This window comes from Chaetomium fimeti (genome assembly GCF_033439085.1).
Source record: "Chaetomium fimeti strain CBS 168.71 chromosome Unknown B0H64scaffold_4, whole genome shotgun sequence".
Classification (NCBI taxonomy): Eukaryota; Fungi; Ascomycota; class Sordariomycetes; order Sordariales; family Chaetomiaceae; genus Chaetomium; species Chaetomium fimeti.
Window position 1 is genome coordinate 499,804 of NW_026944332.1, and position 20,842 is coordinate 520,645.

Consider the following 20,842-nt stretch of genomic DNA (forward strand, 5'->3'; position numbering starts at 1 on the left):
CTAATAAAATAAATGCACAACGGCAGACACAAGTACCTATGAAAAGCAGTCTAGACAACAAAAGAACAATCTAGACAGGAAAAGCCGAGGCGGCACAACTCGAAAGGCCATCTAAAGAGAAAGTGGTCTGGCCAGACAGCTTACAACCAACCAACCGCCTACAGCCCCCGTTCCCGCAGGACCCGGCGAAGGGTCTCGGCAAAGTTGGCGACGTACTCGGGGTTCAGCATGGTGTAGTGGGCGCCCTGGACGTCGTGGAACCGGACCTCGGTGCGCACAAAGTCCTTCCAGGCCGACAGGCGCGTCTCGATCCAGTCCTTGCGGTCCTTGGCCACGTGGCTCAGCGGGTCGGCCACGAAGATGTCCATCGACTTGACGTTGCCCGAGGGCTCGTAGTCGACCGCCAGCCCCTGCATGTTGCTGGCCAGGCCGACCCACAGCAGGTAGTACTCCTCGCTGAGCCCGAGCTCCTCCCACCGCGCCGCGTCCGAGTGCTGCCGCAGGTACCGGATCGCGTCCAGCCGCCGGCCCTGCTTGTTGAGCTCGCACAGCTGCGTCTTGTGCGTGTAGGCGGTGGCCTCGTCCATGAGGCCGACGAAGTAGAAGAGGTGGATGACGCACTCGTCCCACAGCAGCTCGCGCATGCGGAACTTGATGTGGGGGGGCAGGTTCCAGCTGCCGCAGTAGGCGACCTCGTCGCCCTCGGCCTCGAGCAGCTTGCCGACCTCGAAGGCGACCATGCCGCCGAACGAGTAGCCCGCGATGGCGTAGGGCCCCCGCGGCTGCCGCTTCTTGATGGAGGCGCGGTACGTCTGGAACACCTCGTCCAGCGTCTTGAAGGGCGTCTCGCCCTCGGCCGCGTTGAACCCCTTGGCGCGGAACGCGTACACGGGCCGGTCGCGGATGCGGTGCGCCAGGTTGACGAAGACGAGCACCTCGCCCACGCCCGGGTGCACGAGCCAGAGCGGCGTCTTGGAGCCGTTGGGCTGCAGCGTGACCACGGGGTCGTACTCGTGCGGCTTCTGCTCCGTGTCGACGATGGCGCCCGTCAGCTTGGCGATGCGCACCGACAGGCCCCGGATGGTCGGGTTGTTGAGCAGGTCGGTCAGCTTGATGGGGTGGCCGGCCAGGAGCGGGAGCTTGTTCATGCGGTGCATGATGGCGACCAGGTCCATCGAGGTGGCGCCCGTGGCGAGCACCGAGTCGTTGACGCCAAAGTCGTCCTCGGCCGTGAGCTCGAGCTGGTCGCGCACAATGTCGAGGATGGCCGACTCCTCGTCGTTCTCGGGCTCGCTGCGAGTGGCCAGGCGGTAGCGCTTGACGGCGGCGTCGTTGGCCGCCTGCTGGGCGGCGAAGGCGCCGCTCTCGAGGCCGGCCTTGAGCTTGGCCCGCGACAGCTTGCCGAGGGTGGACTTCGGCATGTGCTGGGCGCGCAGGGGCACGACGCGCGGGCGGGAGCGCGTGTGCAGGCTCACGACGCGCGCGATGTTGCGCTGCGTCTCGAACCGCGCCGCGTCGTCGGTCAGGTCGTACGACGGGAGGTACAGGACGGCGACCGCCTCGGTGTCCATGGAGGCGTCGCGCGTGCCAAAGCAGCAGAAGTAGCTGGGCGTGGCGCCCGGGATCTCGGCCTGCTCGAGCGAGGCGTCGAGCTCGTGCGGCAGGTACTTGACGCCGTTGATGTTGACCATCTCCTTGGTGCGGCCGTCGAGGTGCAGGCAGCGGCCGGCGTCGAGGTAGGCGAGATCGCCGGTGCGGAACCAGCCGTCGGCCGTGAAGGCCTCGGCCGTGGCCGTCTTGTTGTTGTAGTAGCCCTTGAAGAGGATCTCACCCTTGAGCTCGAGGCTGCCGCGCTCGCCGGGGGCCGCCTCGCCGGCGCCGTCGAGCCGGCTGACGCGCATCTGCACGCCGGGCATGCACTGGCCGAGCGAGGCGAACTCGCTCTTGGCCGCCTGGTCGCGGCTGGGGCACTCGGTGTTGAAGATGCAGCCGGCGCACGTCTCGGTCATGCCGAAGGACGGCTTGAAGACGTCGGCCGGGGCGCCGTAGCGGGCCAGCAGCGGCTGCAGGGCGGCGCAGACCTCGATCACGTTGGCCTCGCCGCCCGTGTCGAGGAAGAGGGTCTCGAGGTTGAGGTCGGCGTCGAGGGTGTCCGTCTTGCCGGCCTCGAGCTGCCGGCGCAGCTTGGCGAGGAGGAAGTTGGGCGCAAAGGTGCGCGACACGCGGTGGCGGCTGATGAGGTTCAAAAGCTGGGCCGGGTCGACCAGCACGTTGGCGGCCGGGACCTGGATCTGCGAGATGCCCGACACGATGGCGAAGAGGTGGCAGTGCACCAGGTTGGCGACGTGGTCCATGTTCACCCACGACATGAAGGGGCTGCCGGGGAAGGGCAGGTTGGCGGCCTCGGCCTTGCCCCGGAAGGCGGCGAACAGCTGCTCGTGGCTCAGAGGGACGGCCTTGGCGTTGCCGCTGCTCCCGGACGTGAGCATGAGTGCCACCACATCGGCGGGGGTGGGCTTGAAGACGCGGCGCGAAGAGCCGGCCGCCGGCTCGCTGTCAAAGTCCTCGACGGCGAGCGTGTCGATGCGCTTCTCCGAGGTGTGCTCCTCAAAAGGCTCGAGGAGGGCGCGCTTGGTAAGGCAGAGCGGGCCGTCAAAGGTCCTGTACAGATGGCTGAGATGCTTCTGCCGGTCGGTCTCGTTCTGGCTGAACATGGCCGGGCTGGTGACGGCGGGGATGCCGCCCGCCAGGAGGACGGACCAGTACCAGACGATGGTCTCGAGCGCATCGTCAAAGTGGACGAGCACGACGGAACCGCGCTTGATGGCCGAGAGCTTTTGGAGCTTGCCGGCGTTGGCCTCGGCCGTGTCTAGCAGCTCGCGGTACGAGACGGTGCGGGCCACGGGCGCCTCGCCGGCGCCGGCGGGGGAGTACGAGATGATGCCCTCAGTGGTATGAGCAGCAGTGTGCTTGAGGGCATCGATGATGTTGTCGAAGGGGTAGGTGACCCCTGAAACCGCGAGAGAGCCCATGATGATCAAGACTTTGTTGTTGAAAGATAGTTAAGAGCAGTCAAGGCAGTGTCAGTTGTCACTCGAGGCCCTGGGGTACATAGACTACATTCATCGCTTGGAAAGTGGACGGATCCCCCGTCTTTTAACCACAGGCGAGCCGACGGCGACGGCGACGGCGACGCTCTTGGTGAGGGCTTTGCTCTCCGTCCCCATCACTTCTGACGCAAGTTACGCAACCAGCTAGAGGTTTGGCTCTCAGCCACACGAGCGCATGAGGTCTGCTCGCCGATGTTGACGGCTCGATGCTCGATTCGCAATATCCGCCAGGTCGTTGCAGGGTAGCATTCCCAAAAGAACGCAGGGCTCCAGGCTCCCGCTGACTGCAGGTCCGCGACCCTTCTGGCCTCGTACGAGTCGTACCGCGTGTAACCCTTCAGCCTCAGATATTCTACTTGGCGAGCAGGTTGTTAGTAGTCAGCCCGCAGTTTGTACCCGGATCCTGGGGCTCGATGACCGTCGGGAAAACGTCCGAGCCGTCTGACAGGCATAAATTGCATCTTCCACTCGACTTCGGCACATTTAGAAACATGTTCGGGTCAGCACTGGGCCACTGGCGAGTACGTATCACGATGGGTTAGAGAACCCCTGTTGGTCTGGTCTCTCTGCGGCGCCGAACCAGGTCAGAGATGGGGATGGGAAGGAGCTGCCTCCAGTGGCTTGGAGGTCGACTGATTCGAGGGCAGTCGAGTGAGAGCCCGAGACCGGGTTCGATCGTCGTTCTGTGATCGCCGCTGCAGCTGCCAAGCTCTGATTAGTATGGACTTGCATCTTGGCATGCGGAGGACCATGGACGCTTGCTGCGGACTCAAAGCAGTAAAGAGAGACGAGGGGTGATACGGGTCATGATTCCGCCGTTGCCGTGGATGCCGTATTGGCCTCGGGAGCATACGTCGACTAAGAAAAGCCACCTGGATGCGGTCGGCGGTTCTTGTTGGAGAGTTGCCGACCGCGCAGGAGACTAGCGTAAGATCTCGGAGTTGAACAGGACCAAGTGGGTGCCGGTTTGGTCATTGGCTGGCCGTCGTCGGAGTGCCGTTCCAACTTGCAAGCGGCTCAGGGGCACAGCCCTCAACTGCTCACCGCGCCGAAAGGCAGTGGCAGGATTCTGAGGGGTATTCCTCCAGACGATTCGCCAAGTCAATTAAGCTTTCCGATCAGCCTCAACTTGACAGGATGCGAGTGGCACCACCTGGGAGCCTGGGAGCCTGGGAGCCCGGGACTCGCTGGGAGGCCAACCGTAAGCGAAGACGACGCTGCCGCGCTAAACGGGCCGGATCCCATGTCGGTGAAGGCGACCTCGTACGTCGGGACAATAGCTATGGCGGCGCCAAGTATCACGCCATGCAGCGGGAGGTTATCTGACGATCTCGCCCGGGGACCCCCTTTGGGGGAGGAGTGCTTCAAGCGTGGTCGCTTCGAGAAGCCCACCCGTGCCTCCATCTTGCAGATCACGCCAGGGATGGGACGGGAGGTGGAGTCTTGCAGAATACCACGACGACGCTCTCAGGGGTTTCACTGGTCCCCAGCGGTTCGGGAAGGAGGAAGGTAGTATTGGTTTAGTGATAGTCGAACTCATATGGACTCCGGCCTTTTGGGACCGAGCAGGGGCTAGGTTGGTGTCAAAGCAGTCTACGAACGCAAGCAAGTTTGAGAACAACGTGTGAATGAATTCGCTACCTGTGTACGCGAGCGAAGCTCCATCTGTAAACGTAGGGGAATCTCCAAGTTGTATCTGGCTGATTCTCCCTTGATTTGAAAAAATTGAAAAACCTGTATATCCTAGAATTCTAGGTGTATCCAAAATAACCCCTACCTAGGCCCGAGAGGCTCAATCTGAAGCATCTATCATACATCTAACGGAAAAGCTAAGCTGTAATTTTCATGGTTGTGGGGACGACGGCTTGGGCTGCCTCGGACTTTGCGCTGTTGGCAAACTCGTCCCTCCAGGCGTCGTCGACCAGCTTGGCGATGCGCCGGCAGGCTTCGTCCATATCCGGGTCGCTCACGAGGCTGTAGCTCGCACGCAGCTGGCACGCCTTGCGGGCGTTGGGCAGGAAAGCCATGCCTGGAATGGCCAGGATCTTGTTATCGATGCCCTTCTTGCTCAGGAGCTCGAAGCTGTCGGTGCCCGGCGGGAGCAGGAGCTTCATCCAGAAGAACATGCCCGCCGTCGGGACCTGCCAGGTTGCCCGCCCTTGGAGGTGGCGCTCGGCCGCGGCGGCAAAGCAGTCCCGCTTGCGCCGGTAGAACTGGGCTGCTTTGGCGCAGTGTTCGATGAAGCCGGTGTATCCCCAGTGCCGGAAGAGGGTCAGGGCCAATACCTGCGTGGTGGTCGATGGCTGGAGGCTGCGGAGGGTTAGCGTGGGCCCTGGGCGCTGAGGGGCTGGCAGTTGGTTGACCTACTTGACGTTCTCGGTGATCTTAACCACCTTCTGCACCGCCGGCGTGGGCCCCGTGAGGATACCCAACCGCATGCCCGAGCTAACAATCTTGCTCAGCGACTCGAACCGCATCACGCGGCCTGTCTCGCCGTTGACCTCCTGCTCGAGGGCGAGGTAGCTGCGTGCCCGCTTGGACTGGTCCTCCTCAAAGTTGAGGTAGTAGTACGCGTCGTCTTCAAAGATCATGAAGTTGAAGCGTTTGGCGAGAGCGAGGCTGTTTGCGTTAGCAAGATTCGACAAGAGGTTAGAGTTAACCTACATTCTCGCCTTGTTAGTCTCAGAGCAAGACCGCCCTGTGGGATTTGACCCGGTCGGGACGGTGTAAAGAACAGTCGGGCGGCGGCGGTGCTCCGGCCACGTCGAAAGGACGCGCTCGAGGTCAGAGGGATCGATACCTTCCATCCCCGAGGAGATCTCGACCAGCTCATGGCCGTCTACACGGAGGAACGACGAGACTCCGCTATGTCATGTTAGTCAACCGTGACCCGAGACAAGCAGTTCAGATAGCAAACTCACGGGTAGGCAGGCCTAGTGCTGGTTAGCAATGGTCTTTATTTTTCAAATAGATCACGACTTGACTCACGTCTCTAGCATCACCGGGTCGCCCGGGTCGGTAAAGACCTGGAAGGCCTTGTGGATCAATTCTTGGCTGCCATTGCCGACACAGCAGGTCCAGCTGTCAGAGTTGCCGACCCCATGAACAGCCTGCTGCAGTCCTTGGAACCACTGCTGGATGTTAGCTTGAACTCGATCCCCCGACCGGTGAGATACGAACCTTGAGGAATCCGGGGTGACCAGCTGGAGGGGCGTACTGGAGGGCCTCGCTCAGCGCGGCGTCCTCCAGGACGAGTGTCTTTTCCTCGGGCCCGTTCAGGGTGATGGAGATCTTGGAGAAGGGGAATGTGTCCGGATTGGGTTTGCCTGGATACCTAGTCAGTACCTAGGGGGACAACGAGAGGGGAATCCAATTTGACATACCGGCGACCAGAGAGATCATGCCCGGAATGCCCTCAAGGGGCAAGAGACTGCGAACTGCAGGTCGTCAGCATCACAGGTCGTGCATCGACGGGGCCTCTCTACTGACTGGCTCCCGGTTCCCACCGCTGCACACGTCGTGAGAAGAGCGGTGACGGGTCAAAGACCAGCGCCTCGGGTTCGTATGCCACAGACTCCATTGTTGCGTAGAAGATAGTGTACCTGCGTCGTGAGCTGCGGAGTACTTGGGCGTCCCTGTGAGTCGAAAGGGCTAAAGTGGGGGAAGCTAACAAGTTGAAGACGACGTTGGAGACTTAAAGGAAACGCGCCATGTCTCTTAGTAGTAGTCCAGTGGGCGCCTTCTAGCCTGACATCTCAGCTGCGCCTCACCTCGTCTCAGCCCGTGAGGTCACCCAGTCTCGGGGCAGAGGCGGCGGTCATCTCATCTCATCCCATGTGAGCTCACCAACCATGTGGATGTACAAGTCCTCGACCCATGCAGATTCGACTTCGATCGCATCCACGGACACTGCCATGCAGCTTACCAACTTAGCCTTCTGCGAGGTGGTTTTTCGCGGGCACAGTCACACTCCCGGTGGAGGAGTAACAACGTGCTTGCCCTCTTTAGCGGGTACATTCTCTCGTTGCCTGATCCGGAGCTCCCTGGTTAAGCACGCCGTCGGGATAGAAGCCGCCAAGCATGTGGCCTGACATGTGGCTGCATATCGCGTGAGAACTTAATCCTGCTTCGGTGTCGATTCTCGGTCGTTTCTCGTTTGTCCGGGCCTACGAGTCGTGGAGACTTAAGACTTGCGTAACTGGGCGGGAGCGGGGAGTCTTGTCAGTCCTACCAGCCAGTCCATCTGGTTGGGTGCCAGCCGGGGTGGAGCGTAGGTAGGGCTACCGGGATGGCCGTCCCCGTTTCGGGCCTCGTGTGAGTGGTGGAGAGGCCGATCCGTTGCCAAGTGTAAGAATTCGGAGGTCTCACCCGACAACTGCGGTCGCCTGCGGCCCTTCCTTTGCGGATTTGCGGAAGTGCCTTGGACGTCGGGACCGGTGAGGTGTCGGGTTCGGAGGAAAAAGAGCGAACTTTGCTGACGACCGCTATTTTGGAAGGTTTGGGAACTTTCTGCACATACTGCGTACATTGTAGGGTTGGAAATGACGCGGCGCCGAGTTGGTGGGTTCAGATTCAGGGGGGGCCCAGTCAGGGGTGGTCGAGAGGCCATATCACTGGCGCTTCGTTTTACTCTCTCTGTCTCACCACAGCACGCCCTGCAGAGATGTTGCCATCTATGGGAGTTCCACCGTACGGGAAGATGCGAAAAGACCGAGAACTAATTAACTCGGATGGTTGGGAAGGGGGGGGGAGGGTAATCTTGCCATGTGCCAAGTCGTGTGACAGCCAACGGGACAGACACCCGATGAGCTGAGGCTAAGCAATGCCAACGCGGGCTCTAACGAGATCTTCGCTGGCATTACGCTTGGCACTGTCTCGGCATACTTGGCGCCGAGTCTAAATGTTTAACTTCCCTGTCCTGGTTGCCCTCCCGCGCCACCCCTGAGAGGCGCTGCAACCCTCCATCAGACTGGCACACCATGTGTTTGCCCTGCATGCATGGGACGCATGGCGCCGGCGAGCAAACGCGAGAGGCTGCCAACCGAGAATGACAGAGCGGGCGAGACCTAGCCATCCCCGCTGCGGACGGCAGGCGATAAAAATGGTGCAAACAAACGCGAGAGTACGTCAGCTTGTTTCCTCCTTCGGCACACACATCCACGCCATCTTCCCCTTTGTTGTCCTCAACTCGAGCCCATTAAAACAGCTCGTTCGGCGGCACACCTTCTGCAAGTCAAGATGCGAGGTTTCTTGGCCAAGTCTATCTCGAGAGCAACGCGGTCTGTGTCAGCATCAGCATCACCATCAGCAGTCTCCGCCGCCCATCAGCCTGTTTCCAGAGTTGTTTCCAGAGTTGTTTCCAGAGCCGCCAACTCCAGAACCGCCAACTTTCACACCACCCAAGCACCCAACATGAAGATCGCTCGCGTTACCTCGTGGGGCTCTGCGCCCGTCTACTCCGACGGCCCTGACCTGCCCGCCCCTTCGCCGTCCCAACTCCAGGTCAAGGTCGTGGCGGTAGCTGTCCCGCCTGTGGTGCGCGGACGTGCCCTCGGGAAACACTCGAGCGCCCGTGGTGCCACTCTGCCGTACGACCCCACCGTCGACGGCGTCGTCAAGGACGAATCCACGGGCGACCTCTACTACGTCAGCCCCATGTCCGGCTCTCTCTTCGGCGAGCGCGCCAACGTGGAGCGCCACACGCTCGTCAAGCTCGCCCCAGAGGCCGACCCCATTGCCGTCGCCACGCTCGTCAACCCCGTCGGCAGCAGCTGGATGGCGTTCCGCTGCCGCGCCATCCCCGCCGGCTGCGAGGGCGCCACCGTGCTCGTCCTGGGCGCCACCAGCACCAGCGGTCGGGCCGCCGTCGCCGTGGCGCGCTCCCTGGGCGCGGCCCGAATCATCGGCATGTCCCGCAAGGAGGAGACGCTCGCTACGGTTCAGGACCTGGACGAACGCGTCGTGCTGCAGGAACCCTTCACCCTCCCGGCCGGCCTGGGCCCCATCCACATCGTCCTGGACTTTGTCGGTGGGCGGGCTGCCGTGGGCGTCCTGCAGTCGGCCGAGGTCGCGCCGGGCAAGGATGTGCAGTACATCCACGTCGGCGACCTAGCTGGCGAGGAGACTCTTGGTTTGCCTTCCCGCCTGCTCAACGCTAAGCCTATCCGCGTCACCGGATCGGGCATGGGTGCGTGGGGCAAGATGGATGTCAAGAAGGAGATCGGCGGGCTGCTCGGCGCTGTGGTCAAGATGCCCAGGCCTACCGATGTCAAGGTTGCCTCCTTTGCCGATGTGGAATCCGTCTGGGATTCCGAGGACACTAAGAGCAAGCGGCTCGTGCTGGTCCCCTGAGGATGGAGTCTGTTGGTTACTTGACCTCCTAACTTGGTGTTTTGGTTTTTATTACCGCTCTCAAATCGCATGTAGTAGTAAATAGACTAGCATTTGATTGAAATTCTATCTTTTGCCCTCTGAATAGCCACCGAGATAATTCATTTCCTCTCCTCTGGATATATTCATCTCCCTTTCCCACATATCGAACCACCATCAAAAACCTGCATCTCAAGTGTCTCGCTGAGAACAAAGGCCCGAAGGATCTGAGACCCGTTTCTGACCCCCAAGACTCCAACGCCTGCCAAGGGTCAGCACCGCCTGCGCCGCTGGCCCGCAGTTTCGCATTCTCCTTCGACCGCTGATTCAGCGGAGTGAAGACCCAGTTGGATTGGAGCTCGCCCAGGGGCCGCTGATTCAGCGGATAGAAAAGGGGGCATGCCCGCTGAATCAGCGGTTGAGACAACGGTGATCTGCGTCGGGCTGCACATGCAGAGTCAGGGGTCCCTTGCGAAATGGAATAAAGTTTCGGACGTGACGTTCGATCGGGGCTGACAGACCAGGCTCCGAACCATGGACATGGGTCCTCGCTGCTCACACTGAAATCCGGGGGTCTGAGAACCTTGCCTATCCTCTTGCGGCTGAATGGGGCTACCTATCATCAACATCCAGCCGGAGACCAGAACCAGTACCTTGGCCCGCTGACAGAGAGGACAATGGCTATTCAGAGCTGAGAACTCCTGGTCGCCTCAAAGGATGAATCGTGTTGAGCGTCGGACAGTATCTCTGGTAGCATGGATCAAGCGTTGGAAAGAAGTGCGACTGGGGCCGAATCTTTGAATAAATAGGAGAGCTGTGAGACGCGCACATCTGTCTGCATCTGGATAGAATCAGCACTCGTACCTTGTCTAGATTGTCCCTGACTGTATCCCACCTCAACCATGGCGACCGTTGACACCATCCTTGCGCAACCCCAGGCCGCGCAGACGCAGGCCGGGGGGAAGAAGACGGCCCACGAGTTCTGGTCCGACTACCTGTGCTCCATGGTTCGCCCGCTGCTCGAGGCCTCTGGCGCGTATACCCCTGAGCAGCAAGCACAGCAGCTGCGGTTCCTTGTGGACCATATCGCGCCCACCCTGGGCCCGCTCCCGTCGGAAGCGCGGGCCAAGTACACCATGACTTACGTCGACTCGCCCTTCGAGCCCAGCCTCAACCTGACGGGGACCGGCAAATGCAAGGTCCGGTACAGTCTCGAGGTCGTAAAGCCGCCCGGAGGCGCCGAGAGCCCGGACCCGTTCGGCGAGAAGCGGGCCCGCGAGGTCCTCCTGAACCTCGCCAAAGCCTCGGGTGCCGATACCAAGTGGCTCACCAGCGTCATGGACCTGTTCTACTTGACGCCCGAGGAGACGGAGGCGATGCGGAACAAGATCCCCACCTTCATGCCCAGCAGTCTGGTCGGGTTCGACCTGGATGGCGAGAAGGCCATGATGAAGGTTTACATCCTCACCATGCGCAAGGCCATCGCCTCTGGCGCCATGTCGAGCAACCAGTACACGGTGGAGGCCTTGCGCAAGCTCGAGCCTTGGGGCTACAAGATCGGGCCCGGCCTTGATGTCGTTTCCGAGTAAGTTGCCACAATCAATTTCTCCGTGTGCTCCCTAGCTGACCCGGCGGTAGTTACCTCGCCAACGCCAAGTACAATGTGACGCTCATCTTTGCGAGCCTCGACTGTCTTGACCCTTTCAAGATCACCAGCGCCCGTGTCAAAACCTACTTCCACACCAGCAGCAACTCCTTCGCTGTGGCCCGTGATGTCATGACACTTGGCGGCCGCCTCACGGACGAGACCACCCTCAAGCGCGTCGAGATTCTGCGGTCCCTCTGGCCCTTGCTCCGGAACGAGAAGCCCGGCGAGGGACCGGACCCTTCCGACAGGGACGCGTACGACGCCTGGGAGAAGCCCGAGCGAATCACAGGCACGCCCCTCTCCGGCCTGCAGTACAACGTCGAGCTGAACCCCAGCAAGCCCGGCCTCGAGATGAAGTGCTACGTCCCGCTATTCCAGCACAACGCAACCGCCCAAGAGTCCGAGGCCAACGTGGAGAAGATCCTGAGAAAGCTGCAGCACCAGTGGGGCAGCGACGGGAAGTACACCGAGGCCGTCAAGGCTGCCTAGTAAGTCACATCCCCACGACCCCTCCGCCGACTTGGGTTAACCATTCTATAGCGCTAGTAACCGTATCTCGCCGACCTTCGTGTCCTTTTCCTACTCCAAGAGCAAGGGTCCTTACATGTCGTCGTACCTCCCGGGTGTGCTTGAAGAGGGCGCAGAGCTGAAGTCGACCAACTGGAAGTATACTTAGATAGTGTTGCGTTACTGTACCGGGGTTTGCCTGCGGTTGTACAACTTTCATAGTCAATGCCAGGGGATACCGTATCGATCCATGTGTGACCGGCGATCTCAGGTTGAATAGATTAGCTTAAATTGATCTACTGGTCCAAGACACGGATAATCCTGTTCCACGTTGTATGTGTTTCACCACATGCGTACGTACCCGTGCCCCTGCCCCCCACACACTCAAGCGCAGACGGTGCTCGAGGGCAGACTGTGTCCTTGCTGCTCCGACCTGTCAGTTGCTCACAATCATGTTGAGCCCCTATCAGAAAACACTGCTATCACGGCCCCTATCTTCTCGGAGTCGCCAAGAGATTTCCCTGCTGCCCAACCAGAGGCGGCGCAGGGGTGCGGGAGGGTGACTTTGTCATGACCGTGTCAGCAGCACTAAGACTAGCTCGGCAACCGCTTGTCAGGAAAGAGCCCACGCGATCCCAAAGTTCCACACCATGCATCCTCCCGTGTTGGACAGCTCATCGGTGGGGTAAGGCAGACTCTCGATCCGGCCCCCAATGTGTAGTGTATGTATACTCACATCACTACTTATCGTACTGGCCCCCCACTGGATCCTTAAATCCTTGCCCCGATGTCCTCTCTCCTGCTGTCACATGGAGGATTTGTTGCCCGATGGAGGCACTGGCAGGGGATGAAACGGTATCGATGCTTGATGTGACCTTGGGGCCGTCAGGGCTGAAGGGGCGCATGTGCCGGCCTGCCCCATCGAATCCGGTTATAAGACCGGGTGTCGCCATCCCACGCCGCCCTGTCTCTGGGGAACTCTAACTCACCCCGGCGAGTTACGGAACTTTCCGCCCGCGTTGAGGCCTCAGGATCTAGGAGCTCGCATCAAGGACACGTCGGTTGGTACATACCGTCGTTCATATATGGCTCTATCAAGACATCCTTGACGACATCACCACTGCCACTCACTCCAGCCACCGAGGCAGCCAGCACGGGATGGACCGACAGATCACCGGCCGTTGTTGACAAGGCTCAACTACTTGAGTCCACCCCCCCTCTCACATTCCGTTCAACTACCCTCCTCTCCACATACCCCCCTTCCATTGCACCACCGCCGTCGGGACCATCGACACACCCACCAACATCCCCGCCGCAATCCCCGCCGAGGCCCCGAACCCAACCCGCTCGATCATGTGCGGGAACCAAAACGGCCCGATGAACCCCCACGTCTGCCGGACAAAGTTGATGAACACACCCACACCAGCCGCGTCCTCGCGGTAGCAGTCCACGGCGTACGTGGTGGCGACCGTCGTGACGATCTGGTTGCCCGCCGCCGCGATGCCCGTGCCCACGAGCGGCGTGACGTTCCATGTCGTCCCCGCGCGCTCGACCTGCACGAGGTAGACCACCACGCCGCAGATTGCGAGCAGGTAGCCCGGGTGGCTCAGCCATAGCCGGAACTCGGGCTGCGGCACCGGGGTGTTCTCGCCTTCTTGGGTATCGCTGTCGCTTCCGCTGCTGCCGCTGCCGCTGCTGCCACTGCCACCGGCCGCCTTGCTGTGGCGCCGCCACATCCACCAGTCGCTCAGGAAGCCGCCGATCTGCTCGCCGACGAGCGAGCCGACGATGATGCTGATGTTTTGCAGGCCGACTTGCTGCGGGTCGAACCCGAACCGCTCCGGGAACAGCGAGCCCGTCTCGACCGACATCATGATGTTGCCCCAGAGGAACACCATCGCGTAGCCGACCGTCGGGATGAGCACGCAGGGGCGGGCGGCAAAGGTTAGGGGTTGGACGAAGTCCCACGCCTTGAGGGGAGTCGGGTCGATGCGGCTGAAGGACAGGAGGTTGTGGGGGGGGGATGATTTGGTGGTTGGAGGAATCGTGGATGGGGTCGGGTGGCGGAGGTAAAGGGTTTCACGGCCGAGGAGGAAATACAGGATGAACTGGACGGCGTTGGTATAGGGGGTGGTGGTCAGCACGGCTTACACGACACGACTTTAAAAAGACTCACGATGGCGAGGATCCAGTAGATCCAGCGGTACCCGACGCGGACGGCGGCGAACCCGAGGATGAACGGCGCCATCGGCACGCCCAGCGTCACCATCATGGTCCATATCCCCATGTACCTGGCCCTCTCCTTTTTGAAGAAGGTCTCAGTGACGACGCCGCTCCCGATGGCCAGGGCGGGGGAGATGAAGAAGGCCGTGATGGCTCTGCACAGGCCCATGGTGCCGTACGACGGGCTGACGGCGCACCCGATGTTGCCGACCAGGCTGCAGAGGAGGGAGAGCAGGAAGACGGGCCGCCGGCCGTAGCGCTGCGAGAGCGGCCGCCAGAAGAGGGGGGCACCGCCGAGGACGGCGATCTGGAGCGACAGCATGTACGACGCCTGGTGGATCGGGACGTCGAGGTCGGCGGCGATCTCGGCAAACACGGACTGCACGGCGGCCGCCGTGAAGGTGCCCATCATGGCGTGGAAGGCGATCATGGCGAGGTTTAGGATTTTCTGTAGTCCGAGGTGAGTTGACGGTGACGTGACGGTTCGGACATGTTTACCTTGCTCTTTGGCCAGTTGTACGGATCAGTGTCGGTCATGTCCGGCACTGGCTCGAGATCCAAGGTGCCATGGCGCTGCAGGAGGTACTCCCGATGCTCGGCCGTCAGAGCATGGAGTTGCGTGGGTTCCTGCGTTTGTTAGCCGGTATCGTCTCGATCGGGGGCTTCGGACGCACGCTGTGCTCGACATTCTGCTCGTCGTGTGCCTCCTTGGTCATCTTGCGGTGTTTCTGACCGGCCTCCTGAAGTTTCCAAGGTGTATCGAAGAGAGAATGGGAGAATGTAAGTTACTTTAACCCGCACCAGAGCACTGGAGGGACCCTCCACACTCCCCAGACCCATATCCCCCGTTCCCCAACCTCGGGGTCCCTTCATGTCTGGGGAGTGGTCCACCGCTAGAGCCTCATGTCGGAGCTCGAACTGTTTTGGGTTTCAACAACTGCAGTCAGGAGCCAAGGGGGAGCAAGCATTTGCCAAGTGCGGACAACTCAACGTGCCGTGGTGGGACCCGGGGGGCTTCCCAGGCCGTAGTGGGGGTCGTGATGGAGAAGAACGCGAAGGGAAATGGAGGCGTGGGTCTCGTGGTGGCAACATGGCAAGTGAGTTCCAGAAAGAAACGGAACAGGATTGGGCACAGCTTGCGATGAATCAGCAACGACAGCGAGAGCAACCCGAACTCGAGCCGGGTTCAACGGAACCGAGTGGACACGCCCACATGCCGACGAGGATGCCGCTCTTCTGGCCGTGGGGCAGGGGAAATACACAGTAAACACGTCGGCAGCCTGACTCGGCTTCAGAGATTTCAAGAAGGAAAGAAAAGTAGATTAACCAATTACAATATAGGGAGTAACGCTGTTCCGGACAAACTTGAAACATTCTACATGGGCGAAAACGGCCTGATCCTCCCCGGCGAGTGCAGGGGCGGGCTCTGGACTAGGTTGGGGGTCCTGGTGATGGTGCGGCGGATCTCGGCATCGTCCTCCTCCTTCTCGTCTAGGTCCATGCTCGGCAGCTTGACAGCACGGTCCAGGGCCACGGGCAGGTCGCGGTGGCGGCCGCGGAGCATGACCAGCACCAGCACGAAGCGGCTGCCGGGGTGCCAGCCGCCGCTGAAGCTGTGCGCCGCGTTCGGCAGGCCCATGGAGACCCCGTTGTTGGCGTAGGCCGACACGATCTCGAACAGGATGTTGAACAGGCTGTAGGCGGCCGGGTCCCCGAGCGTGTGGGAGGTCTCGATGATGGTGATGAGGAAGAAGGCGAGGGCGATCCACCAGACGTCGTGCGACAGCTGGCTGCGCACGTGGTGTGAGACGAGGTCCTGCTTCGGGGGGTCGAAATCATCGGCCGAGCCGACGCTGGCGGTGCTGCTGCTGGCCGATGACTGGGGAGTCGGCTGGTTAAGCTGGGGAAGACTGAAATTGGTCTTGTGGCGCCGCATGGGCGCGGCCACGCCGACGCCCTGAAACTCGGTCATGCGCCGTTGCAGTTGCCGGCCGAGCTTGGCACCGCCCTCGCGACCGAGGTTGACGATCTTGTCGATTCCGCCGCGGGAGGCCTGGGAGAGACGCGAGAGGCGAGATGCATTGGACGTGGCCGACATGGGCGTCATGGGCGGCTGCATCCCGGTGGTTGTGCCGGGGTTGAGGAACAGACCGCCAGCCGCGGGAGCGTTCTTTTCATTCTTTCCGTCGCCTTTGTCGTCGCTGTCTTCCGGATCGTCCCCGGCGTAGATGCCGAGCGAGCGCTCCTCGTAGACGTTGGAGCCACGGACTGTGATGGACGTCGGGTATGCCGAGGCGTACATCTTAATCAACCACAGGACCTGCAGGCCATAGTACACGCCAGATATCGAGACAACGGCGAAGCCGGCGGAAAGGATGGCTGGGGACATTAGTTTCGCACCGGGTGGGGGGAACGCAAAGATGTCTACTTACAGGTCGACTGGAAAAGACCATCCATGACGCGCGGGCCCGGAGGGATGCTCTCGATGGTGGGGTTGCCGATGTTGAGGACAAAAAACATGATCCAGTCGAGAAACAGGAAGCCGCCGATCGATAGCGTGAGCATCATGGTCGGCCGCGAAGGGAACATGTTGATATACACGCGACGGGGGTACTGGAGGATGAAATCGAACGTTTCCTTCCACACGGCATGGTTCTCGTTCTTGGTCGAGAAGCGGAGCGTGCGAGAGAGCACCCAGATGATGAAACGCAAAAAGATGGGCGACGCCTGGTTGCCGGCGAGGATGAGCAGGGTGCTGACAATCAGCACAAAGTAGTAGCCCGACTGGAAGGCGGTCATGCCCGCGTCAAGCAGCGACATGCCGCCGCTGGCAAAGGCCGAGATGGCCAAGAAGATGCCGGTCCACCAGGGATTCTGGCCGTTAGTGGTCGCGATCTCGGGCTCGTTGACCGCCAGCCAGGTCCCGAGAGCGATGGCGCCGAGCAGCTGCCAAAGGACGTAGTACATGGCCACCGTGACCACCAGCACTTCGACGGCCCGGTACTCGACGCCTCCGAGATACTCGCGCTCCTTGAGGGTGAGGTTGAAGAACTCCCCGTTCCTGCCCACATTCTTCCTCTTCTCTTGCAGAAAGTTGCGGACCTCGGCGGTCCGGTCCTCCTCGGACGGGATCGTGGGCTTCTTGGCATTTCCGTTTACGCGGGGAGGGGGCTCGAGGAAAGCGATACCTTTGGCGCCAGGCAGGTTGGGCACGCCGCTTTTTGGGGCCGGGGCAAGACCGGCCTCCACGTCGTGTTCCTCCCCGTCTTTCTCCGGGCCCTGGGCTCCCGACTCGGACGGTTGACCGGGAGGAATGCGGGTTCCCAGACCCGGCAGCTTCTTGGTGGAGTCGTCCTTGGACTCGGTCTTGCCCATTGACCTCATCCGTGCCAGCGCAAGAAGATCTGAGAAGCCCGAGTACAACCAGATGGTGGAGCCCGCCTTCAGCTTCCTTGCTCGTTCCGCCTTGACGATGGCCCGAAACCGCTTCTCGAAAACGTGACGGCGGAATAGCACGGTCCAGAGCGAGATGAGGATGGGATGCCCGAGCATCAAGCTGAGGAACAAGATGATCTGCTGACCGAGCGACATCTCGCTGAGATTGACCGTGTTCATGCCCGTCGCGGTGAGCGCCGACATGGTGACGAAGAGGCTGTCGAGGTAGCCGATTTCCGGGGTCGTGGACGAGCCGCAGGCCTGGAAGATGGCCGCAAAGATCAGACAAGAGAAGATGAAGTAGGCATAGTGGAGGGTGACGAAGTTGATCGGGGGGAGGTAGGGCCGGATCTTGGCCACCCACTCGGCTGCGGGGCCCTCAGAATACCGCTCGCGGGCATCTTCGAACCGCTTCTTGATGGTGGATAAGGGCATGGTGACGAAAGCGAAGCCGTCGTCCGGTCGATATTATGCGACTGGTACGGGGATGAGGTCGCAGATGGGGCCGCGGACGGGATGGGCCCGAGATAAATATCACCGGGGCCGCGCCGCAACATCGCACTCCTGTCAGGGGCAAAGCGTACCGCCGACGCCAACTATAGTATGATGGGGGCGAGGCCGTTCTGTTGGAACAAGCCCCGGGGACTCGGTCATGGGTCAAAGATCGTCTTTAGCCCCTGGCGCGAGGAGCGTGAGACGCCGCCGAGTTTTCAAGAACCAACCGCGGCAAAGCGGTAATCCGAGTGCTTGTTTAGCGGGACTTTCAAAGCTTATTTTTGGGCTGCGCCAGTGCAATTTCGTGCATGTTGGAATCCTGCGGCGCGGGCTCACGACGTGAAACAGCTCCGCCTCGGCGGCGTCGGTTTTTGATGACAGTCGGTACTAATGGTGTGGATCAATACACCAGCCAACCGACGCCTCGTAAAGGGGATAACTTGTGACAAAATGCGCCAGGCAGCAGATCCTGTCTCAAGCGTCGACGGCGGCACATTGCCTTGATTTGGTCGCCGTACAAAACGTGCCATCGCGAACTCCTGTAATCCTGAGCCGTCTCGGAATCGGAGCCGGAGATATTAATCATATTATCTACCCGCCCAGGTGAACCGTGCCGGTCAGTGCAGAGGATGATGTTTGAGCGTCGTGATTGGGGTAGTCCCCCTTTCCACAGCAACGCAGTGAAGCCGTCGACCTAATGAATTCACTGTCGTGTATCGCGATGCAGAGGCATGTAAGGTGTTCCGGAATTTGTCGCATGCGAGTGAGCGCCTCGATACACTCATCATTCGTGTCAACACCCCGTCGGCCTTTTTCCAATCTGCGGCGAGCGGCAACGTCCTCAGTGTCCGTCGCCGATGCATGGTAAGTTGGCAGCTAGACGGGGCGCTTTCGAGCCCGAATTACCGTTGGAGCCCTGCTTCGAAGTTTTCCACGTTGGAACCGAATCCATTTCTTGACAGGAGGTCATGTTGTACAGGTCGGTGCCAAGCTTCCCTTTCCTGGAGCTGGCCCGGTAGGATGGCGCCGCTTCATTCTGGGCGAGGAACCGGTGGACTGGATGTCACTGCCGCAGAGTTACCAGTGTGGCACCCGCCGCCAAATTGTCCTACCACACCTCGGCTGGTTCTTGGAGTGCCCGAACATCGTCTCATGTACTATATCCCATGCAGGGTGGCGTCGAGAACGGCGGAGCAGCAGGGAATGTGCTTTGAAATATATTCAAAAAATATGGACATGAAGATAAACCCCAACCGCGCCCACAACCTATGCTTTAGGCACTCCAGATGGTGGCGCGCTTCGCGTTGCCCTTGCCCTTACCCTTGCCGGCGCCCGTGGTCCGGTTGGTCAGGGCCTCGACGACGCCGTCGTAGGCAGGGTGCTTGGAGAAGTCCTCGAACCACAGCAGAGCGGCGCCCTCGCCCTCGAAGACGAAGGGGACCCAGCTGAAGGGGTCGTAAAAGTCCCAGATGGTGACACCGATGCAGCCGCAGACCTGGACGCAAGCGCCGACAACCTGTGAGGGTCAGTACCAACCCGCACGCCGACCACCCGCCGGGGAAACTCACGTTCTTGTAGGCCTGCTTCTGCAGCTCGAGGTTCTCGGGGGTCGCGGGGGTCTTGAGGCGAATGTCGAGCTCGGTCAGGGCGACCTCGACGCCGAGCTTGGTGAAGCCCTTGATGGCGTCGATGTGCTGGTCCAGGGTGGGGTGGTCCTCGGCAACCAGGTGGGCCTGGAGGCCGACGCCGTCGATGCGGATATCGTCATCCTGGAGCAGCTTGACGATGCGCTGGGCGCCCTCGGTCTTGGCACTGGGCCACTCGAGGTTGTAGTCGTTGTAGTAGAGCTTGGCCTTGGGGTCGACCTTGGCGGCGGTCTCGAAGGCCAGCTTGAGGTAGTCCTCGCCGAGCACGTTGTAGAAGACGGACTCGCGGTAGGTACCGTCCTCGTTCAGGGCCTCGTTGACCACGTCCCAGGCGTAGCACTGGCCCTTGTAGTGGCCCATGACGTTGGTGATGTGGTCGACGACGACCTTGGTCAGCTCCTCGGGGGTCCACTCGGTGGACTCGACCCAGGGGGCGAGCTGGCTGTGCCAGACGAGGGCGTGGCAGCGCAGGTACATGCCGTTCTCGCGCGCCAGGGACGTGACGATGTCACCCTCGGTGAAGTTGAACTGGCCCTGGGCGGGCTCGGCAAACAGCCACTGCGAGAGGTCAGCGTGGGTTCAGAGCGTATTCACTGGCACTCTACCCAAGGTATGTACCTACCTTCTGGCCGTTGGTGGGGGTCGTCGAGCCGAACTCGCCCGACTTCCACATGATTTCGTCATACTGAGCGTACGACTCCTCGTAACCGGCGCGCTCCCGCTGGCCGGGGGAGTCGGTGGCGGCACCAAAGTACTTGAGGCCAGCGCGTTTGGCGAGGGCATCGAGGCCGGTCTTGGGACCATTGCCCTTGCCCTTGCCCGCCATGCCCAGGGGCAGGGAGGCCAGGAAGAGGAGCGACGAGGGGAGATGCATCTTGACGTGGTGTTGAAGGTCTGGGAGAGAGTGCCTGGCGAACGCAAGAGAAGCGGCGACACCGCCCTCCTATTTAATCACGGGAGGGCTGCTCGGGCAGGGCGGCGGTCCGCAATCCCCGGGTTCATGGGCCCATCCGGGGTCCTCCACCGCGATGCTGTTGTCGATGTGACCTCGGTTCTTGCGCCCCATTCCCAGGCCATCCCCAGGCGCGTAGCGTGCGGGCGTTTCCCGATATGGTGCAGCGCGGCGGGCCGGGAACCGGGCTGTTGGCGTCTGGCCCGCGAGTGTTTGGTCGAATATTTGGTTGGACCTGCACACGCGCTGCAGGGGCTCATTTCGTCAAGGCGGGAACGAGGTGTTGCAATTCAGCCGGCAGCCGTCGTGCAGTTAGTGCAGTCGACGGCAGGACCCGGTCGACGGCCAAGTCTTCCCCAAGCTTCCAGAGCATCTGAGCGTCAAAGCAAGACTGCCGGATAAAATGGGGGTCGTATTCTGCCGAGACGAGCATGCTTGGCGATTGTTGATGGTGGTT

General features: G+C 60.9%; 7 protein-coding genes across 7 annotated transcripts; 2 read left to right on the top strand and 5 right to left on the bottom strand.

Annotated features, from left to right (window-relative positions):
• Positions 1–85: 85 nt before the first annotated feature.
• On the bottom strand, positions 86–3,363 carry B0H64DRAFT_142561 (uncharacterized protein). Its single transcript, XM_062798295.1, has one exon. The coding sequence runs from the start codon at positions 3,030–3,032 to the stop codon at positions 159–161; it is 2,874 nt and encodes a 957-aa protein (XP_062658748.1). The 5' UTR covers positions 3,033–3,363; the 3' UTR covers positions 86–158.
• A 1,363-nt stretch (positions 3,364–4,726) lies between these two features.
• Positions 4,727–6,825, bottom strand: B0H64DRAFT_142566 (TdiD protein). Its single transcript, XM_062798296.1, has 8 exons — positions 6,600–6,825; positions 6,494–6,547; positions 6,291–6,436; positions 6,099–6,241; positions 6,032–6,043; positions 5,775–5,975; positions 5,478–5,729; positions 4,727–5,420 (listed from the first exon to the last, which is right to left on the bottom strand). Exons 1-8 carry the CDS (start codon positions 6,688–6,690, stop codon positions 4,940–4,942), a joined length of 1,380 nt encoding a protein of 459 aa, XP_062658749.1. The 5' UTR covers positions 6,691–6,825; the 3' UTR covers positions 4,727–4,939.
• A 1,697-nt stretch (positions 6,826–8,522) lies between these two features.
• Positions 8,523–9,461, top strand: B0H64DRAFT_322541 (uncharacterized protein; the record flags this gene model as incomplete). The annotated part of the gene is made up of 1 exon (XM_062800567.1): positions 8,523–9,461. One exon carries the CDS (start codon positions 8,523–8,525, stop codon positions 9,459–9,461), a length of 939 nt encoding a protein of 312 aa, XP_062658750.1.
• Positions 9,462–9,974: 513 nt separating this feature from the next.
• On the top strand, positions 9,975–11,935 carry B0H64DRAFT_432027 (aromatic prenyltransferase). Its single transcript, XM_062805995.1, has 3 exons — positions 9,975–11,064; positions 11,118–11,615; positions 11,668–11,935. The coding sequence occupies exons 1-3, from the start codon at positions 10,382–10,384 to the stop codon at positions 11,801–11,803; spliced, it is 1,317 nt and encodes a 438-aa protein (XP_062658751.1). The 5' UTR covers positions 9,975–10,381; the 3' UTR covers positions 11,804–11,935.
• On the bottom strand, positions 11,931–14,709 carry B0H64DRAFT_474240 (major facilitator superfamily domain-containing protein; the record flags this gene model as incomplete). Its single annotated transcript, XM_062808038.1, has 5 exons — positions 14,532–14,709; positions 14,356–14,484; positions 13,811–14,305; positions 12,940–13,742; positions 11,931–11,955 (listed from the first exon to the last, which is right to left on the bottom strand). The coding sequence occupies exons 1-5, from the start codon at positions 14,571–14,573 to the stop codon at positions 11,931–11,933; spliced, it is 1,494 nt and encodes a 497-aa protein (XP_062658752.1). The 5' UTR covers positions 14,574–14,709.
• Positions 14,710–15,232: 523 nt separating this feature from the next.
• On the bottom strand, positions 15,233–17,727 carry B0H64DRAFT_441663 (cation transport protein-domain-containing protein; the record flags this gene model as incomplete). The annotated part of the gene is made up of 2 exons (XM_062806587.1): positions 15,233–16,236; positions 16,290–17,727. The coding sequence occupies 2 exons, from the start codon at positions 17,725–17,727 to the stop codon at positions 15,233–15,235; spliced, it is 2,442 nt and encodes an 813-aa protein (XP_062658753.1).
• Positions 17,728–19,043: 1,316 nt separating this feature from the next.
• Positions 19,044–20,474, bottom strand: B0H64DRAFT_142602 (glycoside hydrolase superfamily). Its single transcript, XM_062798299.1, has 3 exons — positions 20,056–20,474; positions 19,356–19,991; positions 19,044–19,303 (listed from the first exon to the last, which is right to left on the bottom strand). The coding sequence occupies exons 1-3, from the start codon at positions 20,305–20,307 to the stop codon at positions 19,061–19,063; spliced, it is 1,131 nt and encodes a 376-aa protein (XP_062658754.1). The 5' UTR covers positions 20,308–20,474; the 3' UTR covers positions 19,044–19,060.
• Positions 20,475–20,842: the final 368 nt, after the last annotated feature.